The sequence below is a fragment of the Seriola dumerili genome, unplaced genomic scaffold (genome assembly GCF_002260705.1).
Source record: "Seriola dumerili isolate Sdu_G_001 unplaced genomic scaffold, Sdu_1.0 BDQW01000110.1, whole genome shotgun sequence".
In the NCBI taxonomy this organism is placed as follows: Eukaryota; Metazoa; Chordata; class Actinopteri; order Carangiformes; family Carangidae; genus Seriola; species Seriola dumerili.
The window spans coordinates 11294738-11319121 of NW_019174365.1; the positions used below are offsets into that span (position 1 = coordinate 11294738).

Sequence of the window (24384 nt, forward strand, 5' to 3'; positions counted from 1 at the left end):
ATATCCTTTTAACGGCGCTTCATGTTTTATATGCTTGTCATGTGCTTTGAATGTATCTTAATGTAAATATAGCTGTCAGATAGTGGAGAAAAAAGTACAATAAAATACAAAATGACATGAAATGGAAATAATCAAGTGAAGTAAAAACGCTTTATAGCTGCACTTCCTTACGGTACTTGAGTCAATAATACATTCCACCACTGGTCATTCCTGTTGTCAGGTTTGACAGCTACAATAGCAACGCTCTCATGGGGAGAAGTGAGGAGGTTAATGAGATGACATACTTTTGCCCTTAGTGTTTCAGGGAAGGAAGAGAGAGATGCTCAAAAGTTGAAATAAAACAGAGACATCCTTCCTCTGTCACCTGGAGCACCATATAGATTTAAAATCCCACAATTAAATCTATATAGGGTTTAAATACTAAAATCATTTCACACATATTGTTTAGAAAAATCCTCCATACAAGTTTAAAGATCAAATTGCAAAGGAATCAAACTGAAGAAAAATCCAGAAACAGAATCAAAATGAGACTCTAAATTTTATTATATATGGATTCATGGCTGAAATTATATTTTGTAAATGCAGTGACTGGGCCCCTACACAAAAGCTTTTGAAGCTTATTGGGGTTGTCCCATTTTCACCCATGGCTACTATTATGTTTGTATACTTGTATTTTATTCTTTATTTCTGATTTGTGAGTGAAATAAAAGGAATGATGATTCAAATAATCTCAAAAACACACAAAAAAGACCACCAGTTTGTTTTTCTTTGTGTGTGTTTTATAAAGCTTGAAGGAGCTGCAGCCAAGACAGAAACAGAGGGTATCACAGATACAAGGCGACACTTAATCCGAGGTGAGAAAAAAGAAACACAACTTCTAACCAAGGAAGAATGTGATACTTGGAGGAGATGTATATCTCTTGCTTACGCATGAAGCGGTTTAGTCTTGCAATGCAGCTGGCCGTGAGATCACAGTTCCCTCACTCACTGAAGAGAGCAGAGAGCTGTGTGCTGTCATTTAGCACCATCAACATCAACATTATGCTTTGCAGGATTCAGCTTGGACAGAGGTGTTTAGTGCTGTTTTTTAAGAGCTGCGTTTTATGTGAACATACAGAATGTTATTTTATGTGTGTTGATTTTCAATATCCATATGTGCAGGTGGGTGGTTGTATATAAATAGAACTTGGCACTCACACATGCACACAGACATGAAGTTGCAGCTGTTGGCAGTCCATCATGGAGAGTGGAAGTGACTCATCGAGCATCAGCACAGGACGTCTTCTCAAGCCAAGTCAGACCGATCATAAGGTAGAGATTCAAACAGGAAGGTTAGTGCTCCTCCACAAGGACAAACAGGCTCATTACAGTTTCAGGCTTGGTGATGAAAATATAATACATGGGGTGGAGACTGTGGTGTAGTGTCTTGTCTGTCAACAGCCAGTGACTTCAAAAAAAAAAACCTCCTGCCAGCTTCCTTTTGTTGATTTTGGTTGCAAGGAAAACCCTGTACACATAAGATGCTGCTGCTGACATGCTATTACAATGTCTTGCTATAAAAAGGAAAAAGTCCATGTAACTATGTCAGAGGGTTTCCTTGATTTAAATCACACAGGCTTCAAGAAAGCATCAACTGAGTTACTGTTAGTGCAAAGTTTTCCCCATTTTTTCACCCTTAACTACTTTAAAGCTGAATGTGAAACTTCAGTTATAGTGTTTAGGTTTTAGTCTTTAGGCTGAAGCAGTGGTTCCCAACCTGTGGGCCAGAGCCCACTGGTGAGCTGCGAAGGGATTGCAAGTGGGCCAACCAATCATTTGCAACACAATACAATTTTTGGTGAAAAGATGTAGTTATAAAAAATGAAAATATAAATAATGTTTTTAAATGTTTTTAAAGGACATGATCTTTAAAATGTTAAAAAAAAACAAAAACAAATTTAAGCCAATGATGAATGATGAATTTTTATATTGTCATCGGGCTTGTTTGCTATCTCAGTCTGTTTGCACTCTAAAAGATCACATCCATGGCAAAAACTGTGAGTATCAAAATGCATAGCTGGTTAGCAAACGGGAATTAAAAAAAATAATTAAAGGAAAGCGATTCAAGAGACAGGTGGTGAATCAACAAGTGCCGCATCAATCAATAAAGAAAAATTGGGCTTCCCTTGCTGTCATTCAGTCCTCAATGTTCCATCGTTACTATTAAAAAAAAAAAGAAGTGATCAGAGAACATATTATTTTGCTTCTGTATTGTTACAGGGTCGGACGTGGGCTGCCAACATTTTTGAGATTTGTGGTCAAGTGGAAAAAGTTGGGAACCACTGGGTTATAGGTCTTAACGGAGATGATGAGATGATAGCAAAACAGTTAAATATAGCATAACCTTGTAAATAGAGACAGTAAATCAGACTCAGTAATGTGATTTACACAACAATATCTTTTTAAAATTGCAAACATTTTGGCCACTAAAAGCCTCTGGTCATATCAAGACCAAATAAGACTGAAGCTGCAAAACCCTTGAGTGTAATGAGTGGCGCCAGGGTGAGTTTTACTGCTCATGAATTCAACTTTTTATTTGTAAGAGGAAGATTGTGTTATTTGTGCTTTCAAAAGTTCCACAGTCTCACTTTAAAATCACCTCATTACACACTGTATGGTCTGTGACAGTTTGTTCCTGCTCATCATTGACATTACATAACATTTACACTGTCTCAAACTGGCCAAAGGGAAATCACACATGAAGAATGTTGAAACAAATCAAACAAACACACCAAAAACAAACCAGACCGGCTGATGGAGGCCTCGGAGGAAGACAGCATGTTGGACGTGTTACAGATGAAGCCACTTTAATGAGGCTCAGGCCCAGTTTACTCAGGTGTTGGCCATTTCCTGATATCCTCCCCAACTCTGTCCATTGGCCTCTGAGCCAGGAAGCCAAACCAACCACACAGGAATCAGCCAAAGAGGGCGGGACGTCACAGCACTGAGTACTTTATTCAAGACTTAGCTTATAGCACAAAGGCCCAATGCCAATGTGCCTCTGAAGACCTGAGCACTGAACCCTCAAGACTTAACTAACATCACCATGTAAGTGATTGAGCATGAGAGGCTGCAAGGGCTCTAAATGGTTTGAATAGTAATGCCGTACATGTTTTGTGCTATTGTGGGTTTGGGACTTTTGATTTTACATTTTTTCTTTCCTCCCCTCACTCCCTGTTTGTAAATATTATTGGATAAAATCTGATGGCATATTTGGAATTCATCATCGTGCCATCGTAGGACAAACAGCTACACACAGTCGTGGCTATGAATCACGGGTGAGCTGTATGTTTACTTACATGTAAACTTTCTCTTGTAATGTTAACGTTAGGGTTTGTTCCTTCCAATTCTTGTTTTGTTAACCGTTCCTCTTTCCTTTTTTTTTTTTTTAACGCTTCTGGGCTTCCCCTGGTAACTTTCAATACTTCCTCTCTGTCAGTCATATTTTTGATTTCAAGAAAAATAGTCACAAGTCGCATTAGGGGCACACAGTCTATCTGTCACATCCATGACAAGCTTTTCTGGTTCAGTGCCTGGAGGATTTTCTAAATTTGCCTTTTTCAAGCATAGCTGGGTATTACCTCCGAGGCTGCTCGTATTTTTATGTGACAGCAGATCTGCTGGGACCTGGGACAGTTTTGATGGCAGTTGAAGCTGCTGGAACAGGAGGATCATCCATCCTTCTTTTACACAATAAAAAATCACAGCTGGAGTTTCATTAACTAAAAATAATGAGTTTGATTTTTTTGGTCATTCTATATAAATTGTTAAATAGCTGTACAGCATTACAGACTGATTCAATAAAAGGCATTTATATTTTAAATTGATCCTGGAAATTTTACAGTAAATGTAAGATTGGCAGTCTACCAGTAGAGGTCGCTATGATTTCAGTGTTGAGGCAGTATGGCGCTCTACAATTTAAAGCAAATATGGACCCTGAGGCTCTTAACGTTTAATAATTTGATTCAGGGACGTATTTGAGCACAGCAAATTGCACAGTACTCAGTTTATTGTGCTGATATGATAGGAATTAATTATTTGGCTTATTTGGCTGCTTTAGGATTATGACATGCATTTTCTGCTAATGATATTAAGCACAAAATACCAAAAAACAACAACAAAAAAAACACACATAGGATCTATTGGTGCCAAATATGATGATCATGCCCATTAAAATGCAATTACTGATCCATTCATTTCAATTGGACTTTGAAAACTGCAATGGAACAATGTCTTCAGATAGTTTCCATCCTGCCTAAGTGTTTAAACATTATTCATAACATTCCCTCAATTATGGGCTGCTCTGATGATTTGGGCCAAATAAACCGGGTGGTCGACTCTACTGAAGGCAGCGGAGGTCTGAGTGCACCTGTGTTTCCTGTTGCTTATCAACATCTGCACTGTTGCTGCTGCTTTGTTTACTTTTCGCTTCTTGTTCTGGGATTGTTGTTTTTGGCCATCCATATTATTGTGCATTAATTGTGCAGGAATGCATCTTGCGAGGTTCTCTCAAGCTGTTTCGCTGACCTCTTATGCGTGATGCAGATTGGTGCTGTGCTCCGGGCGATGTTTGTCGTACATACTCGGAATGTTGTTGCAACGAGCAGATTGAAATCGCTGACAGAGATGGTCAGAGCTGTCATCTGGATTGCAGCAGTATAAGTTTGGACAGAGTTTATTTGTAGGAACAGTAAAAAAGACTAAATAAACCAGCTGTAACCAGGATTCAGAGGATGTTTTTTCACTTCTTTTCTCTAGAGTTGAGTTGATTTAATGTGTTTTCTTTGCCGGACAAATTAACAACAACATCTCTAACTGTCAAAAGCATTGCTGTTGACAAATCATCTGAAATAACTACAATGAACCGCACTTTTGATACATCTGCAGAGGGTTATTGCCTTTCCCTGATGCTGACCTCAACAAGGAAGCCAGCCGCACAAATCTGTCCTGGCCCATGAAAAGTAAACCACTATGTAATCCACTAATACTTCCTTCCGAAGAGGCTGTATGTTATTGTTTGGCTGTGCCACTTGGCCCTGATAAATAAAGATGGGAACGACAGTAAATTAAAGTTAAGAATGGTCAGTGAGGGCCGGCCAGGAGGCTGAGAGAAAACCTGGTCCCCTGCAGAGGGAGCGACAGGATGACAGAGAGCACTGCTGGAGCCAGACAAACTCATCAGAGGCCGACAGAGGGTTAAAGGTCACTGTTCTGGATTTATGTGACGGGTTTCACGACAATGTTTTACATGATGAAGAGGATGGAAGCAGAAGAGGAAGGAATATGATAAAAGATAAAGCAGGAGCTCTTTCAAGTGGCAAGTGTTTACAATTGTAGAAACTTTAAACCGCACTGTTTAGTGTTAGATGTGTTTTACTGTGTGTGTCATTGATAACCGCTAATGGCTTTGAATAGCATCAAGGGTCTACAGCCATGCTACTGGCTCTGGTGCTTTGAGCGAAATGAATTGTACGCCCACACACAGTATGAGAAAATGAAAATGCAACTTGGATTACTGCATTTTTGTTGTAATTGTCTTTACTTTTCTGGGCTGAACAGCAGCAGGAGAACAGGTGTGCTGACTGGGCAGCTCACACAGGTGCCTTGAGTGTTCTCTGTTCTGTGTCCTGAGCTCATTCTCTGTTTGTCCTTCAGCTGAGCTGGTTCCCTCTGTCATTTCCCCTTTGTTCCTGTAAAGTGTCCTTGAGTGCTGTGAAAGGCGCTGCCAAATAAAATGTATTATTATTATTATTTTGTTCTTGAGTGTGTTGAGTGAGTTTATATCATTATAGTTAAGTCATGTTTATTTTGTTGTTAAGTAGAACATCTAATACCAAGCCAAGGAGGTTTGGTTCTCACATGGTTATATATTTAAAGTGAGAATGTATCGATGTACTGATTTTGATTTAGAATTGTTTGTTGTTTCATTCAAGATAATAAGATTATTGACCTGTGTGTACACTTTCTTTCATTTGTAGAGCTTTAACCAGTCACACCTGACTGACAAGCAAAAGATTAAATACTTTCAAATGGAACCTGCTGACTTCATCTCCTGCTTTGCTCATATTCATAAAGTCAAGTCCAGTGTAATCCTAGAACTCATATGTGTGGAAAATGACATTGCTATCATGGAATTACATTTTCAAGTTTGCATGATCATCTTAATAAAGTCCTGTGTCAAGTGTGTCGGGTGACCTACTGTATATGTGGCTATTTTCCCAGTACAGTAGAGCTCCATTGATTTGCTTCTCCAGTCAGAGAGATTGAGTGGAAATGATACCAAGTTGAAGTTATATTATAAACTTCATATAAGTTTCTGGATTTTTGGGAAAACATCCGGGGCTGGAGACCCATAAGACACCCCTCACCCCCTGCTCCGCCTGTGAATGCAAGCAAGTAAATTATGACAAGTTTTTATAGGAAATTTGGTTTCTATGAAAAACTAGAACCATCAAGTGAAATAAATACAATAAATACCACATTACAAAATCAGGTCGGGCTAATTTTTTAATAAAATATTAGTGAATTGCATGCGTGATCATCTGCATTTTAGAGATATTGAATGTGTTAGTCAAACATATAGGCTATTTGTTTTTGCGACATGATCTTGTTACCGGAGATCTTATAAAAACATGTTACTTTTGGCTTGCACTGCATCAGTCAGCGATCACACTTCATTACTTCTGACCACAGCAGCCTCTGGAGCAATAACTGGCCACACACTTCTCACTTGTAACATTAACTTTTATAATGTTATGGACACTGAGCTCTGAAATCAAAAGCCCAAAATAGGACCTGTGCATTCGTTCTTTGTTTCTTTATCCAACATATCATACTTTCTGACATCCATACTGGTTTCCCATGTTTTTTTGGCTAATTTATAACATATTAAAATGTCAGAGGAAACGACAAATAAAATAACACTTAACTATATGAATTTAAAAAAAAAACAAGAGAATACTCTCTTGCCTTAACTTCCCAGGATGTCTAAATGTGATTTATAGTCTCTCTGGGATCCGTATCAGCTGATTCAGCCTTTTACCAAAATCCTCAAAATTTACAGCTGATACTTTTAAGCTCTTAGGTAATCCATGCAACCAAACAGCCTTCACATTATTATCAGTTTGAATGGCTCCTGCCGGGGCCTGCAGCCTTTCTTTGCTTCACACCCTCTGTGTACACCAAGTGTCATTCTAACTCCCACAGACCATCAATCATATCGAGCTCCCTTTGAGTTTTTCTAGATGAGGGAGTCCCTCACCTCAACTCACGTTTACATTCTTATCCTTCTCCATTTATTTTGTTAAACCACAGGACTTTCTACTCAAAACCAGCATTGTACAATCCGAAATTGCTTTATAATTGCAAGTTAAATAATCTCACGATTTTTCCTCTCTATAGCTGGACAGAATATCTGTTAATTTGATAATCAGTGGCAACAACTTCTATTATAAATATCAAGACGATAGATAAAAGTTGGCCTTTAGTAGTCTTGAGAAATCAGAGTTCAGATAACTTGCTGTAGATGTGGAAATTGTCTCAGTTTAATAAAATGTTCTTTTGAGGAAAAGCAGTGCTTCTTCTAGTTTGCAATCTAACCTCAAGTCTCAATAATCCCGAAGGAACCACAGGTCTACCGCAGCGAGAAGGAGAATGACTTGGAAGTGCACGCACTGATGTCAGCATTTAATATAATGATTTCAGGTCGACTTGCATTTGATTAATTTACGGGTTCATTCCCCGGTGCCCTTTTACCACCATACTCTGTGTGGTGGCAGCTTTTTAAAACACTTTGCATCATCATTGCTTGATTCTGGGCCAGTTCTGTGGTTCCTTTAGTTGCTGCTCTTGGTGATTGCCCCGCAACATGAAAACATTTAAGACTGAGTCATTAATTTTAACACAGGCAAAATGATGTCACTGTCACAGAAAGCCAAAACATGGGGCTTTCTTTTCTATCCTAACAATGCATGTAATTGTACAGCTATGCAGCAAACGCATGTCCAGCAAAGGTTGAAGATAACAGTTGACCTTTGAAGGCTTTACTGGAGACACTTTAAGATAAACAACAAATTTAAAGATGATTGCAAATAAAAAAATATTAGATACCGTGAACAATAGACAAAAGGTCATATAAAATGAATCAGGCTACAGTAACAAGGACAGGAAAGGAAAACATCCCGTTATTCTCACAGTTCACATGTTATTCCAAGATGGTTACCCCATCACAAATCGTCCAAAATTAGCTACTTCCGCTGTGTTATACATTTGAACCAGTTCTTCAGCTAGTGAAACCAGATTCAAATAAAATTTGTCTAACTCCTGATTTAATATATATGGGATTTTATTTAGATTTAACTGCCAGTGCCTTCATTTTGCGTCAGGATTGTTGACACTTCTCTAGTTCTTTTCCCTAACTAGCAAATACAAATTACTTCTAAGGAAAGACATCGCATGCGGAGATTTTCATGGCTTGAAAAGGTGGAAAAGATCTAAAACCAACCCATAAAAGTTTGCCTGTAGTGACCAATAGCGAGGCCAAGCAGACTGCCACCGAGGCATCAGATATAAAAGGCGAAGGGGTAAAAAATCCTCCTGACAGAAGACCACAGGGGAGCTTTGTTTGGCTGTTCACGCACTGTACATTTACATAACCTGCCTACATCCGGATATGGTTCATTACCAGGGATGAACGGAAGTATGTGGACCTCTGCACTGACATTTCTGGTCCACAAAACCCAGACTTTAGTCCAGCAAACCTGGAGTGTATGCAGGAGTTCACTGATCCGTTGACACCTCTTTTCTTTTTTTTTTTTTTACAAAGCCTGACAATAACCTTTTCACTCTGTGGTGTTGATGAGACTGTTGTTACCGTACCTACGCTGCCCTTTTCTCTTCCATTGAAAAACAGCTGTTTTTTTGTTAAGTGTATTAAATCAGTTGACATCACTGAATTAGTGTACGCTTTGTAATAATGGATACAGTTACAACAAAGCTTCTGGAAGTTGATGTCAGAAAAACTAGGCGTGCCTGAGCAAGTCTCCGCACATTTGATTATAATTCAACTGCAAAGCCTGTCAAAAAACTGGTTTGCCAATGACAGAAGATTATATTGTGAGCTGTTAAAGGTCACTCCATCAGTCTTGATACTCCTTGTTTTCTCTGTCGTCTGCTGGCTCTGGTGTTAAACTCTGCTCACCACAGGAGATTCTTCCACCGTCTCGCTGACTTTTCTACTTAACTGAAGTTCAATGATCTCAGATATCAAATAGTAATGGTTTGTGCTTGTTCAAATCTCTTTGCACAATTGTGTGATTACATGTGAATGAGCAAGGGCTAAAGACATGTTCTGTTTTTACTTTTGCTTCCTTTCCCTTTGTCTCCTCAATAATTTTATTCATTTCCACGTGAGCAGGTGGTCTCTTTAGGGGATTCATGCGCCCTGACTGTTCATACTGCAGGTACTGTATTCTCTTATATCTGATTTGGTCGGGGTCCAACGCCATCCGTCTGCATGCAGCTCGGGCCCCCACCTCCCAGTGGGAGTCTCATCGGCTCAGCAGCCCTCAGCTCTTCCTCAGTGAACAGGAAAGGATCCATTTTCAGCGGAGCTACGTAGATGTGGATGTAAGGAGCTGGTGGTGGTGTGTGTGTGTGTGCATGTGTGTGTGCGTGTGTGCATACGTGCGTACTGTATGTCGAGATGACAGGAATGTCCACTGGAGACAAAACTTCCCCGGAGTTTGGAAGTGGTTCTCAGTACCTCCTGTCCTGACAACCAACAAAAGGACAAAGCTTAAGACCCACATAGGTGTTTGCCAGCTTGTGCAGACCCACTTCACCCTCCGCTGCCTCGGACTCTCTATAGAACACATTCCAGCGAGGGTGTCGGGTCAGTGCAGGCGCTGAAGGACACACAGCGGTTCGCGGGCTGCGGTAATTTGTTTAACCTTTGATTAGGCCCAGGAATGTCAACTATGAAGAGACACTACAGGTCCCGACAGCATCCTTTGACACTTTGGCAATCTGTCATTGCCACTAGCAAGCAAGCGAAGCCAGTCACCACTCCAGACAATAGTCACTGCACCGACCGGGCAAGAGAGGGAGTTCTAATCTTTGCACCATCTGGTTTGGTCCTGAAAAAGACGGAAGAGAGAGCACGTCTGTTTATCTACGTGATTTATCTCATGTCTTTCTGTGCCAATAAGCTTGCTTTGTGCGACACACAGTACAGTATAGCATCTGTGCAGGAAGATTTAAAGTGATGTTGAAGATATTATCATGAAAGGACTTTCTTTTCTTCTTCTTTTTTTTTTTTTTTTTAAAGCTATAGTATGTCTGCTTAAAGAAAGATGTAACAAACTTTGGAGCCCTGACTTTAAACCCACGTCTATCATCGCATCAATTTGGCTCAAAGAGTGAAGCCTTAACGCAGATTGAAAACATTAGTGCATCACATGCTCTTTTATTTAATCTAGCAACACAACACTGACCACATGTTACAAAAAGATGTTTAAATAAATCTGCAAATCTAGATTTGAATGAGGTAAAAGCAGAGTTATCAAAGGCACATTTCTCCAGGGTTATTATCTTAACTCCTATGTTTTATGCTCAACTTCAAAAACACCATTGTACTTCTGGCAGAGTATAAACAGAAAAAAAAGAATAGCTTTCCTCAGGAAAGCTGATTTACGTACACACGTTAAATTATACAATTTTAGTATGCTAATAAACATGTCAATTGTAGTTATACAAGTTCCAGATACACTTTATCTTCTCGCCACATGTACCTTTAGTAAATACTCCACAGTAGATTCTGTTGTTATAAGCTGGAAGTTATGAAATATGTGTTCACATGGATCACTTGGTGGAATCATTAATTTCATGCTTCATATCCAACTCCAGCTCCTTTTTTTTTTTTTCTTCTAACTTGCATTGATGAGAAACAGAACCTGGCTGGAGTGTGATACCGTGTAATGTAATAATATGTGTGTGAAAAATATTTTGGATGTAACTTGTCTTAATGATCTGCTGTTTGTCTGAAGGTCAGAGGTTAGGATATGAGGAAACTGAAAGGACCAGGGGGGGGGTTTATAAAGTCCTCTGCAGTTAAGAAATGAGATGCAGTTAAAAACTCCAACCTCATCCTCTGTGAGTGTCTGTGTGAGTGACAACAGCTTAATATAAGCATTTACATCTTAGTGATTAAAGAAGGGTCACGACGTGGTGCATCATCATTACACTCAGGAATATACTGCATATCTGTGTATTTCTGACAACACGCATCACTTGTTTATGCAAAGGTGCATTTTCTTACCCCCCATACGCACACAGCTGTAATTGTAACGCATAACTAATTAAATTCCACTGAAATAATGTCCTTGTTTTTCCTGTTCCGCAGAGGTAAGGTGATCACTCACAGTCTGAACCTTGGCAGGTATTAGATGTTTCTCAGCCAATAATAAAGGCAAAAGGATCCGGGTCCAGAATCTAATCCAATAATAACCTCACATCTTGAACTCTAAAAATAATCACACTCTGTCAAGACAGCAAGCGTGTAACTGCCAGCAAACACTGCAAGTGACCCTCGTAACTATTACCGACTGCACGTCATCACTTGACTTCAAGGTCACTTTAAAAACTGAACGTGCGTTTGATACATGATGCAGATAGAAATTCAGTATACACTGTACAGTACAAAAGACACTTATCTCACTTTGGATATTGTATACAGTTGGAATAACGAAAATAGTACTAAAAACACAAAATATAATACAGTTGCAATATTTATGAGCCGTATTCTGTGGGCAACATTTTAATACAAAAAAAAAAAGAAGAAGCCATATCTCTAATTTGTCTTCTTAAAGCGTTCCAGATATGTTCTGTCCTGCAGGTTAAGAGTCACTGCTGCTCTGTGATAGCTGCTTTGCATTCAGAAGAGTTCAAGCCCTCCATATTATTACAACACAGGTCCCCAGGAACATGGAAGAATTGTGGTTTGACATCATGCTTCACCCTATATGGTGCTCAAAATGTGCACAAATCCCAGGTGTGAGAAAACACACCTGAACACATTTGTCCTTAAAAAAAAGTGTGAATCTTGTTTTGGAACAGAAATCAGTTCAGGTGAACCGCATCTTCCTCCCCACAGCTGCTTTTCAGTTCAATGAGGGGAAAGGTTATGAAGCAACAGTAGCGCAGCAGTATCAGCTGCTCTGGGGAAGGACCAGGTTGAATAAAAGATTTACTGGATGACTCCCAACGGCCGGCGAAATGAGATGAGACAAGAGGTTAAAATAGGAAGCGTCCCTCTAATGTGCTACGTAGCCGTTCAGAAGTTGAAGGTTCACGAGTTCAAAAGACTAAGAGAAGTCCAGTGGGCGGATCATCATGGCCGTGGCTCGTAGAGAGTAGCTGGGGCCCTTGAAGTAGTGCCACTTGATACCGTTCAACTTCCCTATGTGTTGTCCTTGGGTGAAGTACATACCGTTAAGGTTGGACGGGCCACAGGCGTCAAACCACCAACCTGAAGACAGAACAAGGACGAGGAAAAACACAATGTTATGTTCTGTATATGTTCAATACAGATTAAGGTGATACTGTCTGATTAAACAATGGAGCAAGTCTGTTGTATGTCACCAAAGAAAATAAATAAAGCATTGAGTTAGTATCTCTGTTTTGCCAAGGTATTGATAAAGTCACCTCATTCATAAAGTTTGTCCTTGATAAAGGTTGAAAGTTTCCCATGGCCTCTCCCACTGGTCCATGGCAATGCTTCAGACACCATTTCACTGCTATCTGCTCAATGTGTTACTGTCACCGGGTTCATCGGCATGCCAGTACCTGTTGCCGAACACGTTTTGTACCTCGTTCTATTTAAAGCAGGTTATGTGTATTGGCTCCAGTGGAACATCAGAGAAGTAGATGGCATGGGAAACTTTTATTCTCCTCCCATTTCATGATTTCCCTGAAGGGTTAGCTGTTATTTGGAGAAAGGGTGAGTGTGCTTGGATTCAGGGGACAGGTCTTTTTTTCTTTCTCTTTTTTAACATAATTTAAGCCACACGTTGGCTTCCTGTCTCTTTTAGAATTGATTTTAAAATGTCACAGCTTAACGTTTACAAGAATCTGAATGGTTTAGCACCTTCATGCTTAGACAACGGTCTCCCCCTCTTCTATCCGAGAGGCAGCAATTATATTTCAAATGACACAAACACATTTACTGAATATAAAATCTATTCAATCCAACTAATCTGCTCTGGTAAACACACCCTCACTGATACAGTCAGATATAGAACATATGCGAGGCATGGCATGTGTCAGTCACACAGTGACAAATGGCAGCACTTCTCCTCACCCCTCCGACAGACCTGAATACCACAGTGGACTACAGTATGACATTTCACTAGACCTGTCAGCAATCATCAGGGGCAATGCTCTGCCCTTGCTGCTGGCATGGATCACACACATATAAATTTCACATTTGATTGCTGCTTCATCAAAAGACACATACGCAGTATAGCAGAGAAACTGCTGGACACCTCTTTACATTTCCACGACTGCATATAATGTCAGAATGTTGGCGCCAGTGGGAACTGAATATGAAATTGCACTTGCTCCGCTTTAATTTTTTGACATGAAATTCAATGAGGAATGGCCCTGAGGCTGGAGAGCTCTTTCAGAAGAGACGCTGCACCTGACCAAAGGTTAAAGCAGCTATAGACAATATGTCTAATTAGCAATGGAATGAAGGATTGTGGGTAATATGAATGGGTTGCTCAAAGTGACGAACCTCAAGGGAAATTATTACCCAACTGTGCAGTGTACCTCAGCTCTAAGGCCTGTTTTAGCATATTTTAGTGTATTGTTTTGGTTTCAGAGCCCACAGCTTCATTGTTTTGCTTCACGCACGCTGCTTTCATCAATTTCCAGCCACAACAGGCAGTTGTTTTCATTAAGTAAATTCCAAATGACAGACAAAGTTAGCATTTAGTAGCGAAAGATATTTCCCTCAGGCAACCTCCAAGGCTGAAAAATGAAGCCAACACGGAAGTGCCAAAAACTGCAGTTCCTCCAATGACCACTTGAGACTGTCTCCAAAAGGCGGAGTCACTGCCAAGATGGCAATGGCAAGGCAGCTCACTCTGAGCTTCAAAACTGCTCTTCAGAAACCTGTGGGCGACGTCACGGAGGCTACATCCATCTTTATTTACAGTCTATGAGAGCAAGGCAGAGCTATCTGCTCAATGTGTAAATAACCAAAAAGTTTACCATGTCAACTTTAAAGATAATCTTATGTCAATGCTGTGTATGTAGCTTATTGCTGCTATGTCCCTGTGGCCAAAAATAACCATTAAAGCAGCTTTAAACAGAAAATTTGAATGTCAGTGAGCCACTTAATTCCCAAAGAGGCTGCGGTTCACACTACATAGCCGGGAAATAGTTTACAGCACTAATCATAATTGTAATGAAAAGACAGTTGACAGTGCAAATAGAAAAGCTGGTAGGAGTATTGTTGATACTCCGATGGGAGCACATGACCTTTGCTTTAAAAGTGTCTGGAATTGAGACTTGAGACAGTGTGCTCTTCTTGTTGATAGCATTTCACAAAGTGTGTGTTGTGCAACCTGCAAGCTGCTGTTTCATTTTATTATACTGAGACATACAGCTGAATACAGCTTATGCGTTCTACTTGCCACCTCTTCCTTGTTGATAAACCACAGAGCAGACAACCGCCGTCACACACATAAATATTTAGTGTGCACAGCAGCAATCGTTTGGGATTTATGATCAGTGTCCTCTCTATTTCCAGGCAAGAGATTTTTAATGACTTGTAAAAACAGTGGGGACGGTTTCTACCAAAAAAAGAAAAAAAAGAAGAAAAACAGATAAAGGGATCCCCCCCTACCTCCTACTGTGTTTCATCCCTACTGTATGTTCTGGTGCCTGGTAAATATATACATTATGTGTGTGTCCGCTTTATATCCTCCTCCGTATTCTTAACACGGCATGCTGTGGTTGTCCTCATAAATGTAGCAGAGAAGTATTTTCCTCTTGTATATTCCAGACACTTACGTCATTTAATGTCAGCCCTGCTCTTGTAAATGCGGGAAATAAATCAGATGATGTACTGTATATATTATAGCTAGCACAGCCCTGGGTTCGGACCAGCCTCGACTCAGGCTACATGTTGTCATGCTTCTCCTATGTGTATGGCCATAGGCAGGCTATGAATCAAGAAGAGCAGGGGTGTTGATCAGTGATCAGATGCCAGTTCCCTTTAACCCGCTGCAGTCAAAATGACCTAAGAGGTAATGCTGATCTTAAATCTGCTCTTGGAAATGCTTGATTAGTACCAGGTCAGGACTCCGCAGCAACAGAGCTGCCATGAGGTGACAGCGAGGGTCGCTGGGTTTCACTTACACAGCAGGAGAAGCAGAGTCATTTTAAATCTCTCTGACACTTGGTGCCGCGCCCAGGGATTTTTATATTATGTTCGTTTCAAACCACAATGCAACTGGGGATGGGGATGCAGAGTATGGTCTAATAGCTGCAGATAGATGTATAAGTGGCCACTTAAGACCATTGCAAGAGCAGATTATGATCATAACGAGCTGAACTAATGATTGGGCCGTGAACACTGTGGTCTGTGTTGGTCATAAAAGTCAATCAGAGAAAACTGCTTTTGGGAAGGCAGCTGGAATGGTTATACCACAGCTCTGAAATTGTATTGTGTCCATGGTGATATGGAAACAATTGTTTGGACCTTTTTTCGTAATTTTTATAATAACATTGTACATAACAAATAAATTGCTGGGATATGGGTATGTGACAACATTGCTAAAAAAAGAAGTCAGATAGGGCAAGAAACACAAAGACGACTGTACAAGACCAGGTTAGCCAAACTTACTGCGAGAAAAAACAAAAGGTGAAACTGTGAAGTGGCCAGCTACACTACAGGGGAAAGTTGACAAAGGCTAAACTTAATCGTCTGATGCAGATCAAACGACAGCCAATAACTGTCATCTTGATTCCAGCAGAAACAGAAACCCAGTTGTTTACTGCTACACTCCACTTAGCGAAGGAACTGTAAACACAATGGAGGAAAAGCTGGTCGTCGTTGGCCTCTGGCTTCACAGTTCTCCATGACATGTTTTTTTAATGCGCAGCAACAAATTGCTGCCATTGTCGCTGTGTCTGGTGGTGGCACATGTGTCAGAAAACAACAGTCTGGAAATACGCAATCTGAGTAATTGCATTGGTGATTACAGCGTTATTATTAGCCGAAGAACAAAATCAAGACCCAAGTTGTAATAATTATCCATAAACCAGGAGGTAATGGTAATATAGGTCCTCTGATTTGCCATGAATGTAAGATTATCCTCGCTGCAACACACTGTTTGCTGCACTTACCCCCTGTAAGCATGAGGGCGCACTTGCACAGGCAGTTGTCATTGTCCATGTCCTTGGCGCTGAAGTCTGCTCCGTGGATTACTAGACTGCTCTGTCTGCCGGCGGTCCCACTGTGGCTTTTCAGGAACAGCCTGAAAGACATCAGGAGGAGGAAGAGGAGGGAGTCAGGACATGAAAACACATCAGGGAAGGGAGGAAAAGGGGGGAGGGGAGTAAGTGTGGTGTGAGCAATGTAAGCAATAAAGACAGCAAGAAGACATAACACGCTGCAAGAAATGTCTCCAGAGAGGTATTTATTTTTTGTTGTGATTGAGTACGTATAGAACACCTGGAACAACATTACCCTGGTAGATGAAAAATAAAGAGTGAATGAAAGAGAAAGCACATGAAAGAGTTACAAATGGAAAGAGAGGGAGACAGAGGGACAGAGGAAGGAGCATGTCGTACGAGGAATTTTCTGTGAATCACATTTCCGTGTGCAGGGCCACAGAATGTTAATTTACACCACGACAACAGACTAAATCATTAAAACCCGACTTATAACAGTTACACACAATAGGCAGCCTGTTAAACCAATCATCCATCCGCAGCTGTATAGGTAGCACATTCTCTCAGTGGGTCTTCGGTATCCAAGTGAGCAATATTTCTCCTTGTCGTCTCTTCGTGTGTTTAAGTAAACAAACCCTAATGCTCTTCCTCTTTTCATGATGTTACATTTCCTCCATGAAAGCATATGCAATACTCTATTTTTCTGCTGCCACAACAGTAATATTTTATGTCAGACCCAGTCTAAAGGATTTTATATTTAAAAAGCATGAGTGCATACAGTGCAGAATCTACAGTATGTGAGTCCTTTGACCAAAACTGAACATCTTAAATCTATAACTGCAATTCCTTAATATTTACTGCATATTAGTTTATGCCAGCGTGTCCTCTAGAATAAAATGGGGCCCATTGATTTTTGTCTCTTTGACTTTTACAAAAGATGGGATTCTGTAATTGCTTATATCGAGTCTTGTACCTCCCTGAATTTAACTTAATTCTAATATTAGTCAAATAATCCACCTATTTTCATGGCCTACAATTTCACTGAGTGACAAGCAATCGTTATTAAACTCAATTTATTACTTTTTAAAATTGATTAATTTATTTTACATATCTATTCTTTCTTATTTAGTAAATCCCTGACTATCACTGAGATGCAGGGTTCAATGTGATCGTTCAGCCAGTAACTGAATGTGTGGGTCCAATGGTTCTGTTGTTTTGCATCAGTAGGTAAAAAAATAAAAAAAATAAGAGAAACATAAGGGATTTGTATTATGGACTGCTCTATCATTGAATAATGTCTCCAATAAAAAATAAAATACATGTTCAAAACCATACAATGGCCTCATGTTGAGCACTTTTCTATTAGTTTATAAACAAATTGGCACATCATCTAGCAAACTGACACATAGAAACGTTAAGTTTGTGGTAAGATGTGTATGAATGTAAAATGTATGTCAGAGATGAAACGTGGTATAGTGGATGGAGTCATACAGGAGTGAAGGGACTGATTCTATCATCATGCTATAAAGTCAGCAGCTGCTGAGAATCATCATTCGATAATTATCCATCTGATGTAAATGTCAGTGAGATCTTTTCGTTCCATAGATTATTAAAAGACACGCCATGTCTACACGGCTGATAATGACGAGTCAATCCCGAACTGAATTCCTTCACACGTTCAGTGCTCAACACCCAAATTGAAAGTTAATATGAACTGGGAAGAAGATTTCTCCAGGGTGTGTCCCACTGTGAACTCACTCCTGTCACAGCCCTTTGACAGCTCTAGCACATGGTCCCTTACGCTGCCGTATCACACATCCACTTTCTTTCCCTTCTTTCTTTTTTTCTTTGCTTCTCTCACACTCTCTCAGTTTCGCTTTCTCCCAATAGAAGAGATTGCACATCCAAAAAGCAGGACTGCAGCACCCTGCCAACGAGGTCTCTATTATTATGTACGGTTCACTCTCAGACAAACTAATATCCTGAGTTCATTCCTCAACAACAGGGGACCATGGGTGTGTAGTGAACCTTGCACCCGGTTCGGGTTTTCCGATGAGAAAGTAACAAATACAAAAACAATATTTGATGTGTTCAGGAGATGTCGTAGACTCCGCCTGCAGCTCCAGCCTCCACGCTTTGTGAAGCTTGTGGCCGTGAGGCATCAGGTTGAACATCTCAAAGAAAGAGACAGCAGACTCCCCAGGAGAGAGAGAGTTGTTGAACGTGAAAGACTCCTGTATTTGGACAGCTGTGTAAATGGCTGAGTAAAAAGTGTGACTGCAGGGTTTTCGGTGGGGAATTCACTAAATCCACTAAACCAGTATGTATGAGTCATGCGTCTAATCAGTGGCACCAAATGACCAGTGGACATGGCAAGTTTGGATAAGGGCCTGTGAGTATATCGTAAGCACTGTGTGTGTGTGTGTGTGTGTGTGTGTGTGTGTGTGTGTGTGTGTGTGTGTGTGTGTGTGCGTGCGTGTGTGCGTGCGTGCGTGTGTAATTGTATAAATGTGCTGTGTGTGTCCTGTGAACAGTATGTCATCTATGACACACGCTGAGGTATTATTCGGTGTCTACTAGTCAACAGTTGTCTTTTGAGAAATCTTGCAGTTTAAAAGAAAACTCATAATTCCAAGACACTGCCTGACTTACTGGTAGCATGACGTCTATCAGCTAATTCCCAAATTCTGAGGACTAGAACATGCATTGTCAAAGATGAGGTCTGCTACTGCTCTGATAAAGACCAGACCTTACTGTACATTTACTCTCCATTTTCCAAAGCTCTTACGATCACTGTTGCGCTGACAAGCTGCCAAGGCCCGTCATCAAGAGAGATTTTCAGCATGACACTTATGACAGGCTGCTTTAAATAGCCTGTGGCTGTGTTTACGGCCTGCGCTGCCTATTTACCAGACCTACAATCCCCAACCCAACTGACATCTGCAGTTTTTCCTGTCAGGGTCCATTATGCACTCGAATGATAAGTGGGGTAATCCAAAGATGGGCCAAGTAATGAGCTCAAGAGGAAGAGATGCTCTTCCTGAGGACTGTTTCTAAGAATGAGAAAGAAAAAGACAGAGAGACACAGAGCTTGACAGAGAGAAGGCGTCTTGAAATTTATGTTAATGAAATGTATCAGGGGACAGACATCTGCTCAGACGGAAGAACAGACAGGAACTTAACATGCAATGCATGCTAATCTGATTGTTCCTGTTAAAGTCATTTAGTGATGCGATTGGTCAAGGCTCATTAGTAACCAAAATATTGAGCTGTGTGGGGAATAATTAGGTTTTACTCAATGCCTCTCGGGGAGGGAGGTTGGTGCCATGCCATCTCATTCCTTTAACATCTATCTGACATGTTTGTGATCTTTTAACGTATTTATGCATGTCATCATTAAAGGGTCACCTCACACAACACATATTTTTCCTTTTATGGCATTTTGCCATGCATATACCTGCAGATCTTGCTTATATTTCCCAGGTTTTTGAGCTGAGTCTTCTGCTCATCACAGATAGCACTCCAGTCAACGTTTAAGTTTACAGGACTAGCTAGTAAAACTAGTTCGCTAATAACTTTAGCTTTGTATAATGTAGGACAAACACCGACCATCAGTGTGCAGGGGCGTTACAGTGACACTCAATAAATGTTGACATAATGTAAGCAAAAAGTAATGCCTCATAAGACTTGGTTCTAATTTTAGCAAGCTAGGCTAAATAGCTTCCACTTTCTGAGTAAAAGCCGATTAGTCGAGCTTGCTAGCGTCCACTTTCTGACTGGAATACAAAATTAATGGGTCCCCCTAAAAGTTGAATGTTGTAGAATCATTATTGGTTGGTATAAATGGAGAAATAAACATCTAGTATCAGCAGTCATAGGCTATAGCATAATAAGATATGACACTATTTCTACAAATATATACAAAAAAAAAACCCCAAAAAAGTGAAACAATAGCTGTAGTATCATTGTAGTTTATATTTCCTTACACAAAAGTGAAATTCAAATCTTAGATCCACATTAACAGTATTTTTTTCAAAAATACAATGTCCATGTCACATAAGTTAACTGACAGAACTCTCATCTGGATAAAATTGTTTCCAGTGTAAACAGGTCACAGGACACTTATCATATGTAACTTGGACACTGCTTCTACAAAGAGTGATTAACCAATGTGTCAGGCACCATGAATGACATTCAACTCACCCTTGCTGTGTTGTGGTGGCTGCAAATGCCTCCAGTACAAAACCATGGCATATAAAACTTAAACTATTTGCATGACTAAATACCACTAGGGGTAAGTGGGAAAATATTTTTTTGTTATTTGGGTGAACCGACGCCTTAAAGCTTTGATACAGATTCAGTTACAGTCATAATGAGTCTATGCTCCGGAGCATTACAGCTGCTGTGTACGTGGGAAATGAATTGTAGCAGGATTAGGTGAGGAATCAGATGACTGGGATATGTTTATCTGAGACCATTTCCAAGTTACAGTGGCATTTTATCACAGAATCTTAAAAATATTGTTATCAAACATCATTAAAATATTTAACACTTATCTACACTTACACTTACCAGAGCAATGGATCCTTTCCAGTTAAAGGGTTAGGGTTAAATCTTCATTCCATTGATTCGTTTTTTTAAAAATGTTATAGTTTGCACATAAAACATGGGCACAGCATTACACGAAAGCACCATAAAAAGGCTAGCAAACACAAATCAGCCTTAGCATTTGTAAAAATACACCTGCACTCAAGTTACCTTAATATGATGAGAGAAATAAAAAAAAAAGTCTTTTCCTAACCACTTTTCCACTTGCCGTCGAAAGACAACGTCAAGGAAAGATGTGAAGGAGAATTCATAAGGACTTAGGAAAAGACAACTGCAGTGCTGAGAGAATCTGCCTGCACTTACACTAGGCTATGTAATTATGCAGATGTTATTGACCTGGAATGGTAATTTGCTTTAGATGTTGCTACTGCAAGGAATTGTTTGACAGCATTATCTCCCTTCATTTTGTAAAGAATGTTCCAGTGTACCCTCGGAAATAAGAAAGGAAGCATCAAAGCACCTTTCCTTACAATTTAGAGAATTCGAACAGCTCTCATCATGGCTGCCCCTTAGATCCTTCCAAGACTTTTTCAACTGCAGTCATAGTACTTCCTTGAAGTTCACCCCCAAGTGTTCCCCTCTGCCCACACACAGGCGAGATGTGTTGGATTATAGCTCAGTGGGCTAGGATTGGCGTGGGGCCATAGATTTGCTGACATGTTGCCTGTTTGCAGACTCTCTTTTATTCAAGCGATTCTTCAAAGAGAACGCCAGCAATGTGTGAGGTGTGAATGATCACAATAATATGCACAGAGTCTTTCTTGAAACTCTAAAATGAAAGTAGCTGCCCGCACCTTTTTAAAAAAATATGTCACTTTTCATCTTTTGACTGACAAGCCTAGCCTGCTTGTTTTCTTTCATCTCCCTACATGAAGGCAACAACCCAGTCAGCTGAGAGTCCAGCGCATGCTTTACACACCTGGTAGTCGTTAGTCTCCTGAACTGCAATCTGATTGGCCCATTGTAAAGGTTAATCACCTTGACCAATGGTTCGCTTCCTACTGCGAGGCCACAGTGGTGTCTGGCTGACTGAGACCTGCTCGGCTGCCCTCTTGCCACTGGGTGTCATATACATATATATACATATAGCTCCACTGGGACAGTACATCAGAGGTCATAGAGGTTTAAATTATTTAGAATTACTACATTTTGATGGAGCATTTCTATTTTAACCAGCGCAGCTTTTCTAGCCTCTACGTCACTGGTCATGTGATGCTACTCAGCCAATCATTATGACTCGAATCAGAGAGTAAGATACACACACATGGAGAGACAAGATGATAGACGTTGAAGAAACAAATGGGGAAAGTGTGGGAGTGGGATATAAAAGGGAAAGAAAGAGAAAAGGAAGTATTAAAGCTGTTCTATTGTTAAGATGTGTTGAGATAGTTTATCATAAGAAAGGTTGAGACTGTTAGGATGTGAAGAAAAGTGGAAAAAGGGAATTGTCAAGCTACCATATTTAGGCCTATTTCATTTTTGTAAAATTAAGCAGTTTTTTTAAGATTCATACTTTTAAGCCTGCATTTTCTTTGAAATTAAAAGAACTTATAATTATTATTAGAGAAGTAATTATTCATAACCCCTCCATTTGCTTTAGTGCCACTTTCCTTAGAAAACAGCTGGAAATCTGTTGTATGTGTCCAGTTAAGCATGAAAATTCGTTTTTGACCTTAAATATAATAAATTGACAAAAACCATTGCAACTAAAGGTCTGCTTACAGCAGTTTGTTCAGTTGTCATGGAGATTGATCCGTTGATCTGGGAGTTCATTAGCTGATATGATCGCCTACCATTTTTAGTCAACAGATCCGTCTCCACGACAACTGAAGAAACTCCATCAACGGATGAATACGGTGCAGTATGGTCGAAAGCTCTAGAAAAAAGCTACTAGGTGGACCTTGAGTTGGGAATGTTTTTGTCCGTGATCAGAAATGTATTATTATTTTGATCATTATTATTTGTTTGTAATTGGAAACTATGGAACCTGAAACTCGCATGGATGCAGTTCAAGTAGACATAACTCTAGATATCTAAGATTATCTCAGTGTGAGTCTTGGAAACGAGAGAAGTCACCGTGTTTTGGAACCCAAACCTCTGCCAATTTCTTTCCTAAATCCCCACATGAAAAACATCTAAACTAGATCTATCTGATCCCATGGGGAACTCGGCCCATTACCACACGGTATGGAGAAATCACTGCATTTAAGAACTTGGCTGTCCGAACAAGGAGGGATATTGAATAAATATGTAATGGCTCGTTCAAAAATAAACAAAATCTTTTCTTGCAGCTTGGAGGCTTTGAACATACGTACAAAACACTTTCCTCTGTAAACCTCAACTTGTGTCCGTGCATATATTCAACCGAATGAATGTTTGTATTGTGGATAACTTTGGAAATTATGGTTCTCTCAGGTGCCCAGGGTACTTCACTACATCTTCACATGGGCATTAGTGTTTTAAGATGCATTAAACACCCCCAGACATTCAGTGAACCACATTCCACTCCACGGATGTGGATGCATGAAACTTAATATTCTTATTTGTAGAGAAAAGTTAACTATACAGACATGGCCAGGACCCAGGTATCAAAAGTTGTGCAGTGTGCAAAACCTAAACATCAAAATGCTTAAATAACTTCAAGATCATTCTCACCTCTGATCCAAGAGGCAGAACCGAAGAAGCCCATGGGATGTGAGGTTAAATGTCTTCAAGTTTCTACAACCAAGTCCAGTTACACTTGATTCAACTCTTGGAGTTCAGTTTGTGGATCTGTCTTCTCGTTACATAATTTAGTTTTGTGTAACATGCAATTTTTGTCATTCTGTACCATAATTTTCCCTCTGACTCAGCACTGTTTTACTTTGTTTCTTTCTTTTGAAAAATGAGGGTGATTAGCTGAATGTGTTGATCTGATGGCTGCTGTTAGAACAATATTTGCAGGTCATCAAATTATATTTGATTTTATTGTTTTCTTTTCTGCAACCCATGTTGCACCACAGCAGCCAAATTATCTATGATGATAGGGGACAGTAACCTCTGCAATTATGGTGACCTCAGTCAGAGTGACAAAAAGAAGAAGAAAAAAAAGCTTTGGAGAGAGGTTGTGGTTGAGTGGAAACTGGGTCAACACAAATTTACCCTTTAAAGTGTTGTCATCAGGATTCATATGTTTGCATTAAAGCAACATTTCTGATTGCAGCTTACACTGTGCAGATGTAGTCAGTGTCGATTTTTTTCTTTAATGTTATTTCTGTTATTGTGTTGATGCAGTTC

At 40.0% G+C, this 24384-nt stretch overlaps 1 protein-coding gene across 1 annotated transcript in view; it reads right to left on the reverse strand.

Moving 5' to 3' along the window:
* Positions 1 to 10475: 10475 nt before the first annotated feature.
* The window catches only part of angpt1 (angiopoietin 1), a 55573-nt gene continuing 41664 nt past the window's right edge, over positions 10476 to 24384 (reverse strand). The window contains exons 8-9 of the mRNA XM_022746981.1: positions 16453 to 16583; positions 10476 to 12565 (exon numbers count right to left, since the gene is read on the reverse strand). Coding sequence (XP_022602702.1) covers positions 12402 to 12565; positions 16453 to 16583 — 295 coding nt within the window. The 3' untranslated portion in view covers positions 10476 to 12401. The remainder of the gene's footprint in view (positions 12566 to 16452; positions 16584 to 24384) is intronic.